This window comes from Polypterus senegalus, chromosome 3 (assembly GCF_016835505.1).
Source record: "Polypterus senegalus isolate Bchr_013 chromosome 3, ASM1683550v1, whole genome shotgun sequence".
Lineage (NCBI taxonomy): Eukaryota > Metazoa > Chordata > Cladistia > Polypteriformes > Polypteridae > Polypterus > Polypterus senegalus.
The window spans coordinates 165599397-165618352 of NC_053156.1; the positions used below are offsets into that span (position 1 = coordinate 165599397).

At 40.1% G+C, this 18956-nt stretch overlaps 1 protein-coding gene across 11 annotated transcripts in view; it reads right to left on the reverse strand.

Annotated features, from left to right (window-relative positions):
- Nucleotides 1-973: 973 nt before the first annotated feature.
- The window catches only part of LOC120525680 (pumilio homolog 2-like), a 255653-nt gene continuing 237670 nt past the window's right edge, over nucleotides 974-18956 (reverse strand). For 9 of the 11 annotated variants that reach the window (XM_039748192.1, XM_039748184.1, XM_039748189.1 and 6 more), the window contains 3 exons: nucleotides 18290-18411; nucleotides 17705-17897; nucleotides 974-3361 (listed from right to left, as the gene is read on the reverse strand). In XM_039748192.1, the coding sequence (XP_039604126.1) occupies nucleotides 3230-3361; nucleotides 17705-17897; nucleotides 18290-18411 (447 nt within the window). In that variant the 3' untranslated portion in view covers nucleotides 974-3229. Of the gene's footprint in view, nucleotides 3362-17704; nucleotides 17898-18289; nucleotides 18412-18956 lie in introns of those variants that run through there. The other 2 variants (XM_039748191.1, XM_039748190.1) reach the window with 2 other exon arrangements.

Sequence of the window (18956 nt, forward strand, 5' to 3'; positions counted from 1 at the left end):
GGAGAGCAAATTCGCTTCAGTTGAATACACAGAACAGGCAAACCTGTGGCCTACAAACAGGCATCTATCTTAACCTCTTGACCAATTAGGTTTCCATGAAATTGAACTAACATTTTATTTTTAGTCATTTATTTAAAACATTAAATTATTTTTTAAAAAGTGGCCAAAATTCACTTTTAAATATGGTAATAGATGAGATACAATTAATATTTTTGAGAGAAAAAAAGGTACTTCTGTAATGGATAAGAGATTCAAGGACTCAAATGCAAGACAGAAAACAAAGACAACAGAAGACAAGACACCTTGAGAAAGGATTATCGGATAGTTGGCTATGCGATCTGAATATTTTTCAATGTAAAATACACAACTTTTTGTTTTTTATTCATGTAAAACAATATGCTCAGTTTCAAATGTTAGTAAGACTGGATCATGGGTTGGAGACAGAGGCACTGATCAGAAAAGAGCAGGTGACAGAGCTGGAGGTAGCAGAGTTCAAGATGATAAGATTTGCACTGGGTGTGACAAGGATGGACAGGATTAGAAATGAGTACATTAGAGGGTCAGCTCAAATCGGATGGTTGGGAGATAAAGTCAGAGAGATTGTGTTGGTTTGGACATGTCCGGAGGAGAGCTGCTGAGTATATTAGGAGAAGGATGCTAAGGATAGAGCTGCCAGGAAAAGAGAAAAAGGGGAAGGCCTAAGAGAAGGTTTATGGATGTGGTGAGAGAGGACATGCAGGTGATGGGTGTAACAGAGCAAGATGCAGAGGACAGAAAGATATGGCAGAAGATGATCTGCTGTGGCAACCCTTAAGAGGAGTAGTCGAAAGAAGAAGACGACAGACTGGATCAACATTTAAAAATATTGAACGGACATACTGTTCCCTTAAGTGTCTGAAACTAAAATGGCCTTTTTTTTTTTTTTTAAACAAAATAGTATTGTAGTGCTAGTGAAAAAAAATGACCAAGTTTATTTCATTCAATGTTAATTCACATTTTTAATTTATACAGCATATACATATAAATGAAAAGACAATACTCCCATCAGAACTGTGGAAGTGGCTGGAAGCAGAAATGACCAAAAATCAAAAAACTGTCCATTTATCCAAAAAAAGGAAATGTCAAAAAACTTAGTGGTTTTGCTATAAATGGACTTCCTTCTTTCAATAAGGTATTTCTTTTTATGTTGGAAAAATCTAAAGAAAAAAATCAATAAATAAAAGTCATTCTTCTTTTGTGAAGCAAATAAACTGATGACATGGAAACGAATGCTACAACTCAAACAACATTTAGTACTGAAGAAAGATTGCAAAATGTGATACCATTTCAGGATTTTTCTTTCTTAAATGAGGTTTCAGATGATGGGTTTCTAAAACTGAAATATGTGTAAGGCTGAACGCTAAAAAAATATAACTTTATAAAGCTAAAAATTCCTTTTTCTTAATAATTTCTGCTTTGCACAGCCCTAATAAAACATTTCAACTTATCCATGCAAAAAAACTCAGACACCCCAATCACATTAAGTTTTAGTAATTTACACAAGAGCTTGTAAAAAGCACACTCATATTCTTTCCAAAATTGACTATACAAAGATTTCTCCTTTTCAAAATACATTGAGGCAAAAATATTACAAATTATTCTTTTAATTATACATGTTGGCTCCTTTTTGCCTGCAAATAAGGGAAATAAAAAGTGGAAAAAAAAAAAAGAAAAGTAATATACAGATCAATGTACATTTAAGGATGGCCTTATGTACAGTACATCATCTTTTAGTGTTACAAACCATGTTTAAATTAAAAATTGACAATATCATACATAATTTCACTTACAATTTAGTACACATTTTCAAAATACAGTACTTTACAAAGAAAAAATCCTGTCACAAAACTTTGAAATTGTAATGTTTCCATGGTAGTTAAACGTATCCAGTCTATCAAATCTAAATACAGCATTCAAGTCATTTAATTAATAAAAAAATTACAATGACAATATTTGAACATCTACAGGTATAAACAAAACTATATTTTCAAACAATTAAAAAGAATACAGAATTATATGTTTTAAGCCCAAATAAAAAAATCTTGATACAAAGAAATAAATTTACATTTTACAAGACTGCTGGAAACCAGTGAAAGGTTGTCAATATATGCTAAAATGCAAAGTTTTTTTTTGCTTTCTTTACACAGGCTAAAACACATTACATTTACAGCATAAAGGATTACGTATGTACAAATGTACAAGCAGATTAAGCATCACATACACGTGAAACAATGAAACTATGTATAGTTGTGCTGTTTATTAAAATTATAAGCTTACTCCTATATATAATCACCTACAATGATACACTATATGAAAAGGTACATGTGATTTTTCATGCATGCATTATAAAGAAACAACTCCATTTTACCCTTCAGTGGCTTTATGAAATAACCTCAGCAGAATTTGAAGATAATGCCTGAAAAAAATTTATATCTTTGAAATTGTATAGGAACAAAAAATGGTTCCTTCTCCTGAACTGCTAAAATATTGAAAATTTTGTTAAAAAAGTTACAAGTTTGTTGACATTTTATATTGCAGTAACGTGATTTTACTGTTACTTATTGTTAATAAAAGTTGCACCATTATATTTAATGAATATAAACTTTTTTCTGGAACCAGCAGAACAGGAAAGGATTACTGTAAATAAATGAAAACCAGACTATTGTTATAGTAATCAAATGTAAAACGCTGGAATTATCATTTCTCTATGAAATCTGAGTATCTGCTGTACCAAAATGCAACTTAAACTGATACTCTTTGTACAAACAAATATGGAAAGTTTTTTTTTTTTTTTTTAAAGTTAAACTGAAAAAGATGTAAATTTGAGGACAGTGCATATGATGTGCAAGTATACCAGCAGGTTTATCAATGATACAAGCTGGATTAGTGTAACAATATACATTTTTTATTTAAAATTATTTTTACAAAGAATTTACAAGGTAAAAATTTACAAAATATTTGACAACTTGTTTCTTACCATTACATCATATACACACAGTCTCTCTGCTTTACCCATCATTGCAGATTGATAAATTGCTGGTAGTATGCAAAGAAAAAAATATACTGTATATTTTTTAAATGAATACATGAGTTAATGTAAAAACGGTACATTAGGGTTAAGTTGCTATTTTGGTACTTGCTTGAGTTACTTCATAAAAATGCCAGGATATGTTTTTCCCACCCTTAAATTCTACATCAAACCATTTGCTGGTCCTCCTATTGGCCCCAGATCTGTGCTGTTCTTCATGTAATACTTCTCCAGTTTAGCCAAGATGTGCTTTCCATATGTGTATTTTCTCAGTGTTGCAATGTGGGGCCGTATCTGGAAATCAAATGAAAAGTTTCACATAATTAGTTTACTACAAAACATACTTAACACTTGATTCTCCCAGTATCCAAAACTGAAGATCATTACTATCAGGCATTTTAAGTCGAATACTAAGAAACTACAGACTAAAACAACAGGCCGCTATAAGAAATTTTCCCTTTGGCAAATCTTTCTGTATAACACAAAATGTAGTTACTAGGGTGTGGTACCGCGTTAGCCATTATGGATGTAACGAGAAGTCAAGCAAAATGACAACTTTTATTGGGTAACTAAAAAGATTACAATATTTAAGCTTTCGAGGCAATTCACACCCCTTCTTCAGGCAAGATATAATGTGCAAGACAAAATAAAGAATGTTGATAGAGACCAAGAGTACTAGTAGGAAGAAAGGATACATTTAAACAAAATATGTGGTTGTCATTAAAAGTAACATCATCACATTTCTTGATTATAAAGTGCAAATTTTAATACAACTGTCAGTAGTACACTGTGGTGGGCTGGCGCCCTGCCCCAGGATTTGTTCCTGCCTTGCGCCCTGTGTTGGCTGGGATTGGCTCCAGCAGACCCCCGTGACCCTGTGTTAGGATAAAGCGGGTTGGAGAATAACTGACTGCATGACTGTCAATAATGTAAATCAACAAAATGATAAAAGTCCAAGATTGTGAGGTTAAAGGGAATATTACAATATGTGAGTTAAACCACTATGGCATGAACTAAAGTTGAAGTTGCCACTCATTCTCATTTTGTCTGAACTTGCTAATAACATTTTACTCTCTAGAATCTTTGTGTTCAGTGAACACTCATGTATGGTCCAGGTAAACAACATCTCACGTACTGCACCTGAACTCAGGCAAATTTTCATCCTTCTCATTGGGCCAAATGACCTTTTCACTCTGAAAGCTGATGCAGCCGATGTTAAAACTCACTTTTACTGAGTGCCAAAAAAAACCCCACTTTATACACCAAATGCACGGTGCAATATATCAATAAACAACTGCTGCTTTTCTTTAACTGTCACAGCACACATGTAATTTAAATTTGGAAATTTGCCGAATGCTACAAATGTGACCCACCTAACATTGTCATAAACACTTCACAATTTGCAGATGCATGAGTAAAAAAATTAAAAATCTTAGTAACAGTGTAACAAAACGTGGAAATAATGCATGTGGCTCATAAGGATTTCAGCTTCCTTTGTGACTGTATTTGGCTTGCTGTCCCGAAAATGACTTGTGCATCCAGCCAGCAGTACTAGACTTAAAGAAATATGGTGGTGCAGATGCTAGAAATTCATATGCCTTTTATATTTATGCAACAGTTGTCTACATACAACCAGAATATTGTTTTTTTGCTGTTGTTGCTGTGGGCCCCAATGCGGCCATAACCATAATAATAACATATATATAAAAAGCACATAGAAATGTACATAACACATCCAGAATCATTACCTCAAGTTCAAATGTATTTGAATACTGTATATTCTTATTTTATTTGAAATATTCAAATACTTATTTTTGGCTAATATGACAGCCATAATACAAAGAGCTAAAAACAGTTTAAAGAAATCTGAAATGCAAAATAATTAACTGTTTTGCTACAGTAATTCTGGTCTAAATCCCTTATTGTAAACACTGAAAAAAAAATAAACACCCGAGTGTGCTTTATGATAAATAATGCCTGGCACATACATTTTTAAATGAATATAACAACCAAGCATGCTTATCCCAAATATTATCAACATGAGTGGGGTGCTATCTGCATCGCTGCCTTGTCCCTGATAAAAGACACTTACTGCCTAATACTACGCAGTGTGCATCGACCTCTCAAGCGCGATCACCTGTCAAAACTCACGCTGCAAGCTTACAAGCAAATATGGTGAGGTCCCAGTGCAAAAAAACTAGTTCAGCGCTAGATTACAGGAGCAGCGTAAAAACTGATCTAATTGTGTAAACCAGAAAATGTGTACAGATTTCAATGAATATGCAAATCATTATTCATATAAAAAAAATAAAAAGAAATGTGTACCTATGAGAACAATTGGCTTGTATTACATCTAGTAAGAAACTATGGGATCACCGGTGACACCAAAAATTTACTGAATACAAATGTCAATGAATTTTGTGATGGCAATACATACACGAAACATACATATTTTTATGCTTAAAAAAGCAATTACAGTGGTTAAATGTTAGTATGGGGATAAACTGGAAACCCATGATAGCAGCAGTAATGATTCACAGGAACTGGGCAAGAATTGCAGACTTCCAAGTATAACCTAGTCCAGTATCATTTAAATTTTCTCTGCCTAATGAACCCAAACTCCTTTGTGTTTGCTGAGACTGTGGTGACAAACAGCCCACTATTTAATTGTCTACAGCATCACATAATTCATCCTTCTTAGTTTCAGTAGATGACACAAGGAGAATTTTTCAATCAGTTAACGTCTATAAGACATTGCACCCAGATGTAATTTCAGAACTCATTTTTAACACATGTAGTGACCAACTGACTGGCATCGTCAGTGGCATCTTTAATATTTTACAGAATCTGTGGTTCCTGATTGCTTCAAAAGGACAACAATTATTCCTATACGAATGACTACAGACTACTAGTACTCATTCCAAAGAAGTGCTTTGAGAGATGATGGTGCTGGGGCATCTTTAAACAGAACAATCCTGACAGATCGGTTCATTTCCAGTTTGCATATCACCTTAGCCTTTCCAGAGAGGATGATTTATACCTTGTTCTTCGTATGTTCAACTATCAGGGGGATCACACCCTTCAACCTCCCTGAAATGTTTATGCCAGGGTACTGGAAAAGAAAGTCTGGCCAGACATGGAACCTCAAATACTAGAGGATCAATGTGGATTCTGTCCAGTTCATGGAACAGTAGACCAGTTAATGAGGATCCTGGAAGTGGCATGGAGAGTACACCCAGTTTGTCTGCATGTGTTTTGTGGAGTTGGAGAAATTGTATGACAGTGTTCCACAAAGAATTCTGGGGTGGGTGCTGTGTCCATATAAAAAGAAAAACATCAGCACCATTCTTAGCGGGTGCAGGACTTTGCCAGGGCTGTGCTTTGTCTCATATTCTGTTTGTGATTTTTATGCACAGGGTATTGAGACATAGCTGGGGATGGTATGGTGCCCAATTCTGTCATTAGAACTTTGCCACTGCTTTTTGCAGACGACATGGCCCAGATGGCTTCATTTGGCTGTGAAATTCAGATGACAGAGATGGTTTGCAACTGAGAGCGAAGTGACAGAAATGAGGATTAACACTTCCAAATCTGAAACCAAGGTCCTAAATAGTAAAAAGATGACTGTCCTTTCTGACTGGGAAGTAAGTTACTGCTTCAAGTTGAGGAGTTAAAGTGTCTCGGGGTCTTGTTCACGAGTGAGCGGAAAAAGAATGAGGAGATGGACAAATGGATCGACATGGACAGCGCAGTTATGTGTTAGCTATACCAATCTGTAGTGCTGCAGAGCTGGGACAGAAAACAAAGCTCTTGATTTACCAGTCTATTTATGTTCCTACTTGCACCTATGAGATTGGGGTAATGGCAGTAAGGACGAGAATAAAGGTACAAGCGGCCAAAATAAGCCTTCTCCAGAATGTCAGGACTCTCACCCTTAAAAATAGGGTGAGAAATGCAGACATCCAGTAGAGGCTCAGGGTGGAGTCAACTGATGTGGCTTTGGCTTTCAGATGAGGTTAAACAGCATGACCAGCCAGACACAGACCACGTTAGAAGACCCAGGGAATGCTGGGAGGATCTCTTATTTGGCCTGGTAATGCCTTGAGATCCCACAGTACAAGTTGACAAATGTGGTTAGGCAAAGGGACGAATGTGCCTCACTACTAAGACTGTTGAACCTGCGACCTGGTCTCAGAAAAAGAGGATAATGAAAACTGCTACACCAGCTTTATTTAGCTTCATTTAATACTGATGTACTACAAACTGGATTCCAAAAAAGTTGGGACACTAAACAAATTGTGAATAAAAACTGAATGCAATGATGTGGAGATGGCAAATGTCAATATTTTATTTGTAATAGAACGCAGATGACAGATCAAACGTTTAATCCGAGTAAATGTATCATTTTAAAGGAAAAATATGTTGATTCAAAATTTCACGGTGTCAACAAGTAGCAATAAGAGGCTGGAAAAAGTAAATTTGAACATAATGAAGAGCTGGAAGACCAATAAACACTAATTAGGTCAATTGGTAACATGATTGGGTATAAAAAGAGCTTCTCAGAGTGGCAATGTCTCTCAGAAGCCAAGATGGGTAGAGGATCACCAATTCCCACAATGTTGCGCAGAAAGATAGTGGAGCAATATCAGAAAGGTGTTACCCAGCGAAAAATTGCAAAGACTTTGCATCTATCATCATCAACTGTGCATAACATCATCCGAAGATTCAGAGAATCTGGAACAATCTCTGTGCGTAAGGGTCAAGGCCGTACTGGATGCCGGTGATCTCCGGGCCCTTAAACAACACTGCACCACAAACAGGAATGCTACTGTAAAGGAAATCACAGAATGGGCTCAGGAATACTTCCAGAAACCATTGTCAGTGAACACAATCCACCGTGCCATCCGCCATTGCCAGCTGAAACTCTACAGTGCAAAGAAGAAGCCATTTCTAAGCAAGATCCACAAGCTCAGGCGTTTTCACTGGGCCAGGGATCATTTAAAATGGAGTGTGGCAAAATGGAAGACTGTTCTGTGGTCAGGCGAGTCACGATTCAAGTTCTTTTGGAAGTCTGGGACGCCATGTCATCCGGACCAAAGAGGACAAGGACAACCCAAGTTGTTATCAACGCTCAGTTCAGAAGCCTGCATCTCTGATGGTATGGGGTTGCATGAGTGCGTGTGGCATGGGCAGCTTGCATGTCTGGAAAGGCACCATCAATGCAGAAAAATATATTCAGGTTCTAGAACAACATATGCTCCCATCCAGACGTCATCTCTTTCAGGGAAGACCCTGCATTTTTCAACAAGATAATGCCAGACCACATTCTGCATCAATCACATCATCATGGCTGCGTAGGAGAAGGATCCGGGTACTGAAATGGCCAGTCTGCAGTCCAGATCTTTCACCTATAGAGAACATTTGGCGCATCGTAAAGAGGAAGGTGTGACAAAGAAGGCCCAAGAAGATTGAACAGTTAGAGGCCTGTATTTGACAAGAATGGGAGAGCATTCCTATTTCTAAACTTGAGAAACTAGTCTCCTCAGTCCCCAAACGTCTGTTGAGTGTTGTAAGAAGAAGGAGAGATGCCACACAGTGGTGAAAATGGCCTTGTCCCAACTTTTTTGGGATTTGTTGACACCACCATGAAATTATGAATCAACAAATTTTTCCCTTAAAATGATACATTTTCTCAGTTTAAACTTTTGTTCCGTGATTTATGTTCTATTCTGAATAAAATATTAGAAGTTGGCACCTCCACATCATTGCATTCAGTTTTTATTCACGATTTGTATAATGCCCCAACTTTTTTGGAATCCGGTTTGTATAAAATCCTATATACAGACACGCTCAGTACTATAATGCCGGATGTCTTAAGGTACACTAAATGAGAGGGACTTGGTCTGGATTAGGGCCCACCACCTCTTTGACATTGCCAACAAATTTATTATAAAGCTTGGGTGAGACTTTTCTAGTTCTATACTACTGGGAATGCACTGAGCTGCCACCTTATTTTCTCCTGCATTTTCACAAACCAGACAAATGCCTATTTATGAAAGAAAAACAAATGTATACCTTGAGTGTTGAATCAAAATATTGTTTCAGGACTGTGTCAATGGTAGGGTATGGGAAGGGGTCATGGTTAAGGGTATTAGACGTTGATTAATGTGAAAACTGGGGAAAAAATTAAATTTTACCATTGTGGATAAGATTACCATTGTGGGAATAACAGTTTGGAAGATCTTAGGCAGTTATAATGCTTTTTTTTGTTAGTATGATTTCTGTGTCCAATAATAACCAATTTAATCTTTTTTGGTGGAATATAGTTTGGTTTGGAGGGAGGGAACAACATATGGTGAATGGTATTGGCTTGATACTATGTACACATGACAAATGCCCAAGAACTTTACTATATAACGTATATTACTCATAGTAGTTTATGCACCTCTAGATACTAAATCAAAAAAAAAGATTGACATGTTATTTCTGATTTATAACAGTTGTCACGCACGCGCGCATAGGGAGCCACGTAGAGACACGGGCTGTAGCGCAAAACCTCCGGCCAAAAGGCAAAAGCGGGGTACTAAACTCTCTCTGTCTTTGTTTGGTACAGAAAGAAAGAAGCAACATTGCCATGAACGTGCCCAGATCCTGTAACCACGTACTGCCACTTCTGTGTTCATTTCCTCCTTTCCGTCTACCTCTGATGACGTCATGACTCCCATCCACCACCTCGGTTCCTTCCCAGCATTCCCCTGTGTCAATTCTGGTCGCACTCCATAAATGTTCCCCACTTCACCATCTTGTTTGTCTGATGTATTTTGGAAAGAATATCTCTGACCTGTTTATTTTTCAAACTGTACAGTATACGGGCCGGACAAACCCCAAACCTTTATGCTGTGTTCTGATTTATTTTACAGTGCCGTAGCCGGCAGGATACAAATTGTCCGATATGGCTGAAGGACAGGACCTGAACATCGTGTTGAACAGTCTGGCGATTCAGATACAGACCCTGCAGCAAGAGCAGGCTGTGACGAAGCGCAAGCTCGAAGAAACCAAAGCTCGCCTGGCTACAGCTGAAGCGGTAAGACCGGAGCCTGCACGGCCTCCCCCCACCTCCTATCGTCCCGCACTCAGAGGAGGATGATATTGAGTCATATCTGGGAATTTTCGAGAGGACTGCCTCTCAGAATCAATGGCCAAAGACGGAGTGGGCGTCCATACTGGCACCGTACTTAAAAGGCGTCGCGCAGTGGGCCTATCATGACCTCCCTGAGGAGGAAGCCACAAGTTATGACCTCCTGAAAGTGGAGATATTAAGTCTCTACAGCATTACGTCAGGCCAGCAGGCGAGTGAGTGGAGGCAATGGCAGTTCGATCCTGATCACTCCATCCGAGCCCAGGCTTTTGAATTCTGGGGCAAGATGGGCCGCTGGTTAATGCCAGAAGGTACACAAGCACATCTGGTAGTCGAACAGGTGGCGTGTGAGGGCTTAGTTAATGCCATGCCTGATTATCTTGCCCAGCAGGTCCGGTGACACCCCTATAAAGAGACGAAGGACCTCCTAGAGGTCTTGGAACGTCAGCTCGCGGTACACCGAACCGGGGGGTCAGAGAAGCCTGCTCGCGTGTTGCCAACCCGGAGCCCCTCCATCGCACTGCAGAGGCTGCGGTGAAACCTAGAGAGAAGCAGCCAGCCCCACCATGCTGTTTCAGATGCGGCGAGGTTGGGCATATCCTATCAGCCTGTCCACTGAATGTGGAACCGATGGACTGCAGTTGGGTGAAACCTGAGAGGTACAGTGCTCTGTCTAATCCCCTGGCCGTCCCGAACATGGGAGTGGTATTAGTAAATGGACAATGGTAGTTGCATTATTTGATACTGGGAGCAACATAACCATTGTGGCTCTCCGTTATGTTCTACCGCGACAATGGACAAAACAACATGTGAAGGTTAAGTGTGTGCATGGAGAGACCAGGTCTTATCGGTTCGCAAAATGTTATATTACCTGGAAGGAGGAAGTAAGTCAAGTGCTTGTGGCCGTGTTACCTGAACCATCCTTTCCAGTAATTTTGGGACATGACTGGTCGAAAACTAAAAGTGGCAGAACTGGAGCCACTCCAATAGCCAAGTTGGGTCTTATGATGGGTGGACAGAGCATCCACCCCGCGACTCCCATGCCGTGCAGTTCAGCACACCATGATGACGTAAGTGAGTGGGGAGGAAAGATTCCCCTGCGACTTACCCTGACCCAGAAGCACCACCGGATGAGGGCCGTTCCAAGTAGAGAACAACCCCTCAACACTGCTAGATCCCTTAGACAGCATAGACTACCAATTTAGGTCCATGCTGGCATCATTTAAAAGGAAACAGTGGAACGATGATTCCCTAAAGTTTGCTCGGAATGCTATCGTTTCCGTGGATGGCAGTTTGCCAGACAATACCATGCCATCGGAACCCTACTTTGTACTGGAGAAGGATCTGTTGTATCAAGTTGCGAGTCACGAAGGCGAGGTATGGAAGTTGTTGCTAGTACCGCGGAGCTACTGGCGGAAGGTCTGTGAACTGGTTCATGCCCACCTAGGGGCCGAGAAAACGCTTGAGAGAATAAAACTCCGCTTTTATTGGCCCGGACTAAATGAGGAGGTCCTAAGTTTCTGCCAGTCCTGCCCGGATTGCTAGTTACATTCCCCTCGTTGATATTCCTTTTCAAAGGATCGGAGTCGATCTAGTGGGACCCTTGGAGCCTTCAAACTGTGGACATAAGTATATTTTAGTCATGGTGGATTACTCGACTCGATACCCAGAGGCAGTTCCCGTTACGCTCCGCCAATACAAAAACTATTGCACGGGAATTGGTAAGCCTTTTTTCCTAGAGTAGGAATACCTAAAGAAGTCCTCATGGACCAAGGTACTCCTTTTACTTTGGGTACGTTCAGGGAGGTTGCCAAGTTACTCCGGATTAAGCATCTAAAGACGTCTGTCTACCACCCGCAAACTGACGGATTGGTACAGTGTTTTAACCAGACTTTTAAGCAGATGCTGCGCAAGGTAGTCAGTGTGGATGGTAGGAACTGGGACCAACTTTTACCTCTCGTTCATTTTGCTTACCGGGAGGTGCCGCAAGCCTCTACGGGGTTTTCCCCATTTGAACTTTTGTATGGTTGCTAACCCCGGGGCCTTCTGGACATTCTAAAAGAAGGTTGGGAAGCAGAGGCTCTTCCCTCTGTTAATATATTGGAATATATTGCGTAACTGTGCGACAGATTGAATAAAATCCGACCCCTCCTCAAAGATCACGTGTCACGTGCTCAGGCAGTGCAGGCACGGTGTTATAACCAGAACTCAATCCTCAGGGAATTCGAACCGGGGGACCGAGTAATGGTGCTTGTACCCTCATCCCATTTTAAATTACTAGCCCATTGGCAGGGCCCTTATGAGGTTAAGGAGAGAAAAGGGCTCGTCGATTACTTGGTGAAACAACCGAATCGTCGACTGAGTGAGAGGGTTTACCATGTGGACCTATTAAAGCCATGGAGAGAACGGGAGGTCCACCCTGACTCCGGTACAACCCTCTCCCTTTTTTCAGAAAAACCAACCCTTAACCTTGGTCCCAATTTGACATCCCACCAACAGCAGGAGCTAGATCAAGTGATCCCGTCTGTCCCAGAGTAGGTCAGCGAGACACCAGGCCGCACCTCGCTGATTGAGCACAACATAGTAACGGACCCCGGGGTAGTGGTCAGGGAACGCCACTATCGTCACCTGGAGGCAAAATGCGTGAAGGTGTAACTAGAAATCCAATGGATGTTGGACATGGAAATTATTGAGGAAAGCCACAGTCCTTGGCCCAGTCCTATCATCCTCATTTCTAAACCTGCTGAATCCTGGAGATTCTGCAACGACTTTCGACGTCTTAACCAGGTCTCCAAATTCGATGCCTACCCTATACCCCATGTGGACGAACTTATTGAGCATCTGGGTATGGCTCGATACTTGACTACTCTTGATATGACAAACAGATACTGGCAAATTCCCTTAGCGGCATCCACCAAAGAGAAAACAGCCTTTAGTACCCCTAGTGGACATTGGCAATATAAGGTTCTCCGATTCGGACTGCACGGGGCACCAGCGACCTTCCAACGTCTGTTAGATAGAGTACTTCGGCCCCATCGGTCCTACTGTGCTGCCTACTTGGATGACGTAGTCATCTATTCCAGCACCTGGGAGGAGCATATCTTGTAGGTAACGCTAGCGAAGGCCGGCCTCCGTATCAATCAACGTAAATGCTTCTTTGGCTTGAAGGAGGCCAAATATTTAGGTTAACTGGTTTGGGAACTGGTGAAGCCACAATGTTCTAAAATCAGAGACATCCTGGAATGGCCCCGTCCGAGTACCAAGAGACAGGTGCAAGCCTTGTTGGGGTTAGCGGGTTACTACCGCCGGTTTGTGCCTCGTTTCTCCAAGAGAGCAGCACCCTTGACTAGTTTAACAAAGAAAAGGGCTCCTTTATATGTGGTATGGGATAGTGCAGCGGAACGAGCATTCAGTGACCTTAAGATGGCCCTGACAACAGAACCAATATTAAGGACTCCTGATTTCTCTCTGCCTTTTATCCTCCAGACCGATGCTTCGGACACAGGTCTAGGTGCCGTCTTGAGCCAAAGCATCAATGGTGTCGAACACCCCGTGATTTACCTGAGCTGGAAACTTTTGGACCGGGAGACCAGGTATGCGGCAGTGGAGAGGGAAGCCTTGGCTATTAAGTGGGCGGTGACTCACCTGAGGTGCTACCTGTTGGGTTGCGAGTTCACTCTGGTGACGGACCATGCCGCTCTTCAGTGGATGGCAGTTCACAAGGAGTCGAATCCCCTGGTCACCAGGTAGTTTTTGGACCTTCAGCCATACAAGTTTACTGTCACTTATCGTTGGGGTAACCTTCAGACAAATGCTGATTCCCTCTCCCGAGTTCACAACCTCTTGGTTTGGTATTCCCGACCCAGTGGGTCTGGGCCTGGGGGGCATGTCACGCACGCGCACATAGGGAGCCGCGTAGAGACCTGAACTATAGCGCGAAACCTCCGGCCAAAGGGGAAAAGCGGGGTACTAACCTCTCTCTCTTTGTTTCCTACAGAAAGAAAGAAGCAACACTGCCATGAACATGCCCATATCCCGTAATCACATACTGCCACTTCTGTGTTCATTCCCTTCCTTCCGTCTACCTCAGATGACGTCATTACTCCCATCCACCATCTTGGTTCCTTCCCAGCATTCCCCTGTGTCAATTCCGGTCCCACTCCATTAATGTTCCCCACTTTACCATCTTGTTTGCCTGATGTATTTTGGAAAGAATATCTCTGACCTGTTTATTTTTCAAACTGTACAGTATACAGGACCGGACAAACCCCAATCCTTTATGATGTGTTCTGATTTATTTTACACAGTTTTTTAACTTTATACCTTACTTGCTGAATTACCATAATGCATATTACATTATTATAACAAGAACATCTAATGCCAAGTTTCTTTAGGCTATAGCCACAATCCTTTTTGATAACCATATAAACTTAAAATATCACTTTATACAGTGCATTCGGAAAGTATTCACAGCGCATCACTTTTTCCACATTTTGTTATGTTACAGCCTTATTCCAAAATGGATTAAATTATTTTTTTTCCTCAGAATTCTACACACAACACCCCATAATGACAACGTGAAAAAAGTTTTAGAGGTTTTTGCAAATTTATTAAAAATAAAAAAACTGAGAAATCACATGTACTGTACTGTATTCACAGTCTTTGTTCAATACTTTGTCGATGCACCTTTGGCAGCAATTACAGCCTCAAGTCTTTTTGAATCTGATGCCACAAACTTGGCACACCTATCCTTGGCCAGTTTCGCCCATTCCTCTTTGCAGCACCTCTCAAGCTCCATCAGGATGAATGGGAAGCGTTGGTGCACAGCCATTTTAAGATCTCTCCAGAGATGTTCAATCGGATTCAAGTCTGGGCTCCGGCTTTGCCACTCAAGGACATTGACAGAGTTGTCCTGATGCCACTCCTTTGATATCTTGGTTGTCTCTGTACATTGCTACAGTCATCTTTCCCTTTATCCTGACTAGTCTTCCAGTTCCTGCTGCTGAAAAACATCTCCACAGCATGATGCTGCCACAACCATGCTTCATTGTAGGGATGGTATTGGCCTGGTGATGAACGGTGCCTGGTTTCTTCCAAACGTGATGCCTGGCATTCACACCAAAGAGTTCAATCTTTGTCTCATCAGACCAGAGAATTTTGTTTCTCATGGTCTGAGAGTCTTTCAGAAGCATTTTGGCAAACTCCAGGCAGGCTGGCTGCCATGTGCCTTTTACTAAGAAGTGATTTCCGTCTGGCCACTCAACATACAGGCCTGATTGGTGGATTGCTGCAGAGATGGTTGTCCTTCTGGAAGGTTCTCCTCTCTCCACAGAGGACCTCTGGAGCTCTGACAGAGTGACCATCGGGTTCTTGGTCACCTCCTTGACTAAGGCCCTTCTTCCCCGATTGCTCAGTTTAGATGGCCCTAGGAAGAGCTCTAGGAAGAGTCCTGGTGGTTTCGAACTTCTTCCACTTACGGATGAGGGAGGCCACTGTGCTCATTGGGACCTCCAAAGCAGCAGAAATTTTTCTGTAACCTTCCCCAGATTTGTGCCATAAGACAATCCTGTCTTAGAGGTCTACAGACAATTCCTTTGACTTCATGCTTGGTTTGTGCTCTGACATGAACTGTCAACTGTGGGACCTTATATAGACAGGTGTGTGCCTTTCCAAATCACGTCCAATCAACTGAATTTACCACAGGTGGACTCCAATTAAGCTGCAGAAACATCTCAAGTACGGTCAAGGGAGTTCAATGTTGGGCTTCATTGCAAAGTCTGTGAATACTGATGTACATGTGCTTTCTCATTTTTTTTTATTTTTAATAAATTTGCAAAAATCTCAAGTACATTTTTTCATGTTGTCATTATGGGGTGTTGTGCCTAGAATTCTGAGGAAAAAAATTAATTTAATCCATTTTGGAATAAGGCTGTAACATAACAAAATGTGGTAAAAGTGATGCACTGTGAATACTTTCCGGATGCACTGTACTTTACAGAAAGCACAGCAGTAATTATCAAATGATGTATTACCATTTAAAATATGACATATCCTCTTAGCTGTAATTGCTAAAACCATGAAGGATGTAAATTCTGAATCTCCTATATACACTGCCACATAATTCACACACGTGATGCTTTATCATTGTTTACACCTATCTAAATAACACACTGAAAAAGTAATAATAAATTTATTGAGGGTGGCAATCTCATTCATAACATGATCACAGTACTAAGTTACAAACGTTTGTTGGAGTTTTGGTTAACTGGATAATTAAACTAAGGAATCCCTTTGTACTTCTCTTTTGTATGAAAACACTGAAGGCTCTGCACTGCAGATTGCATCCTCACTTTTGTTTAAGAAGAAACCCATTTAAAATGTTTTTTAATCAATTAAACCATGCACAAACTCCCTATTTACAACGAGCATCATTTTCATTGACGAATTTGTGTAAAACATCATATTTATTGTGCTTAAGTGCAGAATTACATAAAATCACACTTAGACTAGTGTAATGATAGACAATGTTTAAATAATTGTGAATTGTTAGTGGACAAAAAGTCCATGGTTATTGATATACAAACCTGAATGTTGTGGAACATCCAACTAACTATACCGAGTATGTGGACTGGACTAGTAGGCATCCTTAAACATTCAACATATGCTCTATCACAATCAAATCTGGAGATGTGTCACAGTAAATGATCTTAAAATGAGAAAAAAAGATATCCTTTATGACTGCGCCCCACAACATGACACATTCTGTTCTGATGATGTATTACTTGAAAATGCTGATTGGACAGAAATGTTAACTATTTCTAAAAATCTGATGGTCTGAAAGGTATGACCACTTGGCATTCACTAGCTAAATAAAAAGTGCCAAAGCAATCAGTACCAAAATCAAGCTGTGAGCTGTGCGTTAATACTGAGGCACACTGTAACTGAGATCTTGCCCAATGATCCAGAGAGAGCGGTATCTCTCTCTCTAAATGGTACCAAGGAGTGATGCAATTACTGTGATGGCTTCTTTATCTCACTAGATATGACAGGGTTCCAAATGTCAACATTTAGCTAGCAGATACAGTGTCTGCTAGACCATACTGGCTCAAGGTCACTAATGATTTGCTTCTTATGAAACTAAATAAACCGATCATATGACTGACGAACATGCTGCCAAGTGATACTGAGGTCTTCAAGATCCAAATGTTTGGTTTGTCCATGGCAAATCCAAAATATTACCATGTGCAAAATAAAAGTGCAAAAATAATCATCAGTATTTCCTTATTTCACATGCAAAATAGATTATGTATGAAACTCTGTTATAGGGGATACACTTAATTTATTATGCTGAACTGCTTATCTCAAACTAGTAGAAATAAAGGAACGAACTAGAAGAAACATGAACTGAAATTTGTTGTATCTGAATTCAAGTAAGTATAGTAATATGGTAATATCTCAGATACAGTAAACAGTGTCTTTAAAAAATATATAATCTTTACCTTATGCATGATGATTTTGCGCTGAGCTGGTTCTGCCATATCAATCATCTTTTGCACTACATAGTTAGCATACTGGTCTTTCATCATTGAATATAAGGCACTGTGAGGACCATCATTCTGACAGCAGACTTCATCAATTAGCAAAGCCCTTTCTGCTCGAGAGGAGTGGGTGACACATTTCTCTACTACATTGCTGAAAAATAAATTTTGATAAATTACAAATCAGAATGCAACATTATATATAAATCAGTCTTAGAAGCACTGGGCACAAAGCAGAATATCAAAGGGTACACACACTGTTATTCATACTGTGCCTATATAAACCATTACATGTTTTAGAGTGTATGCAAGTCTGAGAAGAAAACATAAGCACTCATGGAGTCCCTTTTAACAGTGACACAGCCACACAAACCACTGCACTATCCTGCCTGTTATACGATAAAATACTACTGTTGCATTTTAAATTTGTATATAATTAAGAAAATGATTGATAACATGCAACATGGTTGTACAAATCCATATGCATTTCATAAAATCAGTTTTACTTTTAGTTAACAGAAAGTAATGAAGAAAAAATGGCTGTACCTGGCAAATTTATGCTGACTCAAGGCTAAAACTTTCCCTCTGATTTCACCAATTATCTTGCTTTTGTCTTCAGAGCGCCCATGTTCCAAAACATGTTGAATAACATAATTTCCATACTGATCCTACATGAGAAAAAAGATTAACATAAATAGCTTACTTTGAGTGGTGGCATTTCCATAGCACACGGACAGAAACAGCACTGCAACCCTTAACCCAAGATAAAACATTTTAACAGGATTAACGTACAGTATTTAGACCTTGTCAGATACACTTACTTTTTGCACTTTACACTGAATAATACTTGAATGCATTTACATTATATATTTTCCTCAACAAAAGCCATGTTTCCTCAGATTAACTAAACAATACAAATGTGTGTCATTTACATTTTCCATTAAGCTAATTACAACTACTAGTAACTGTCCAGCTGGAGTAAAAGACTGGTCAAACAGGGAGGAGGGTTATCATCACCATCATCACCACCATGAGTAACAGCTATTTTTTAGGTTTCCCAAGTTAGCAAGCTGCTTCCCTTTAACTTTTTCCTTTACTCTCTGCAGACTAGGGAATCATCTGGATTGAGACTCCTATTTTTCATGTCATCCAACACCACCTACAACAATTCTTTGACCTCCATCTAGGAGCATCTCAAATTCTCCTGTTCCCT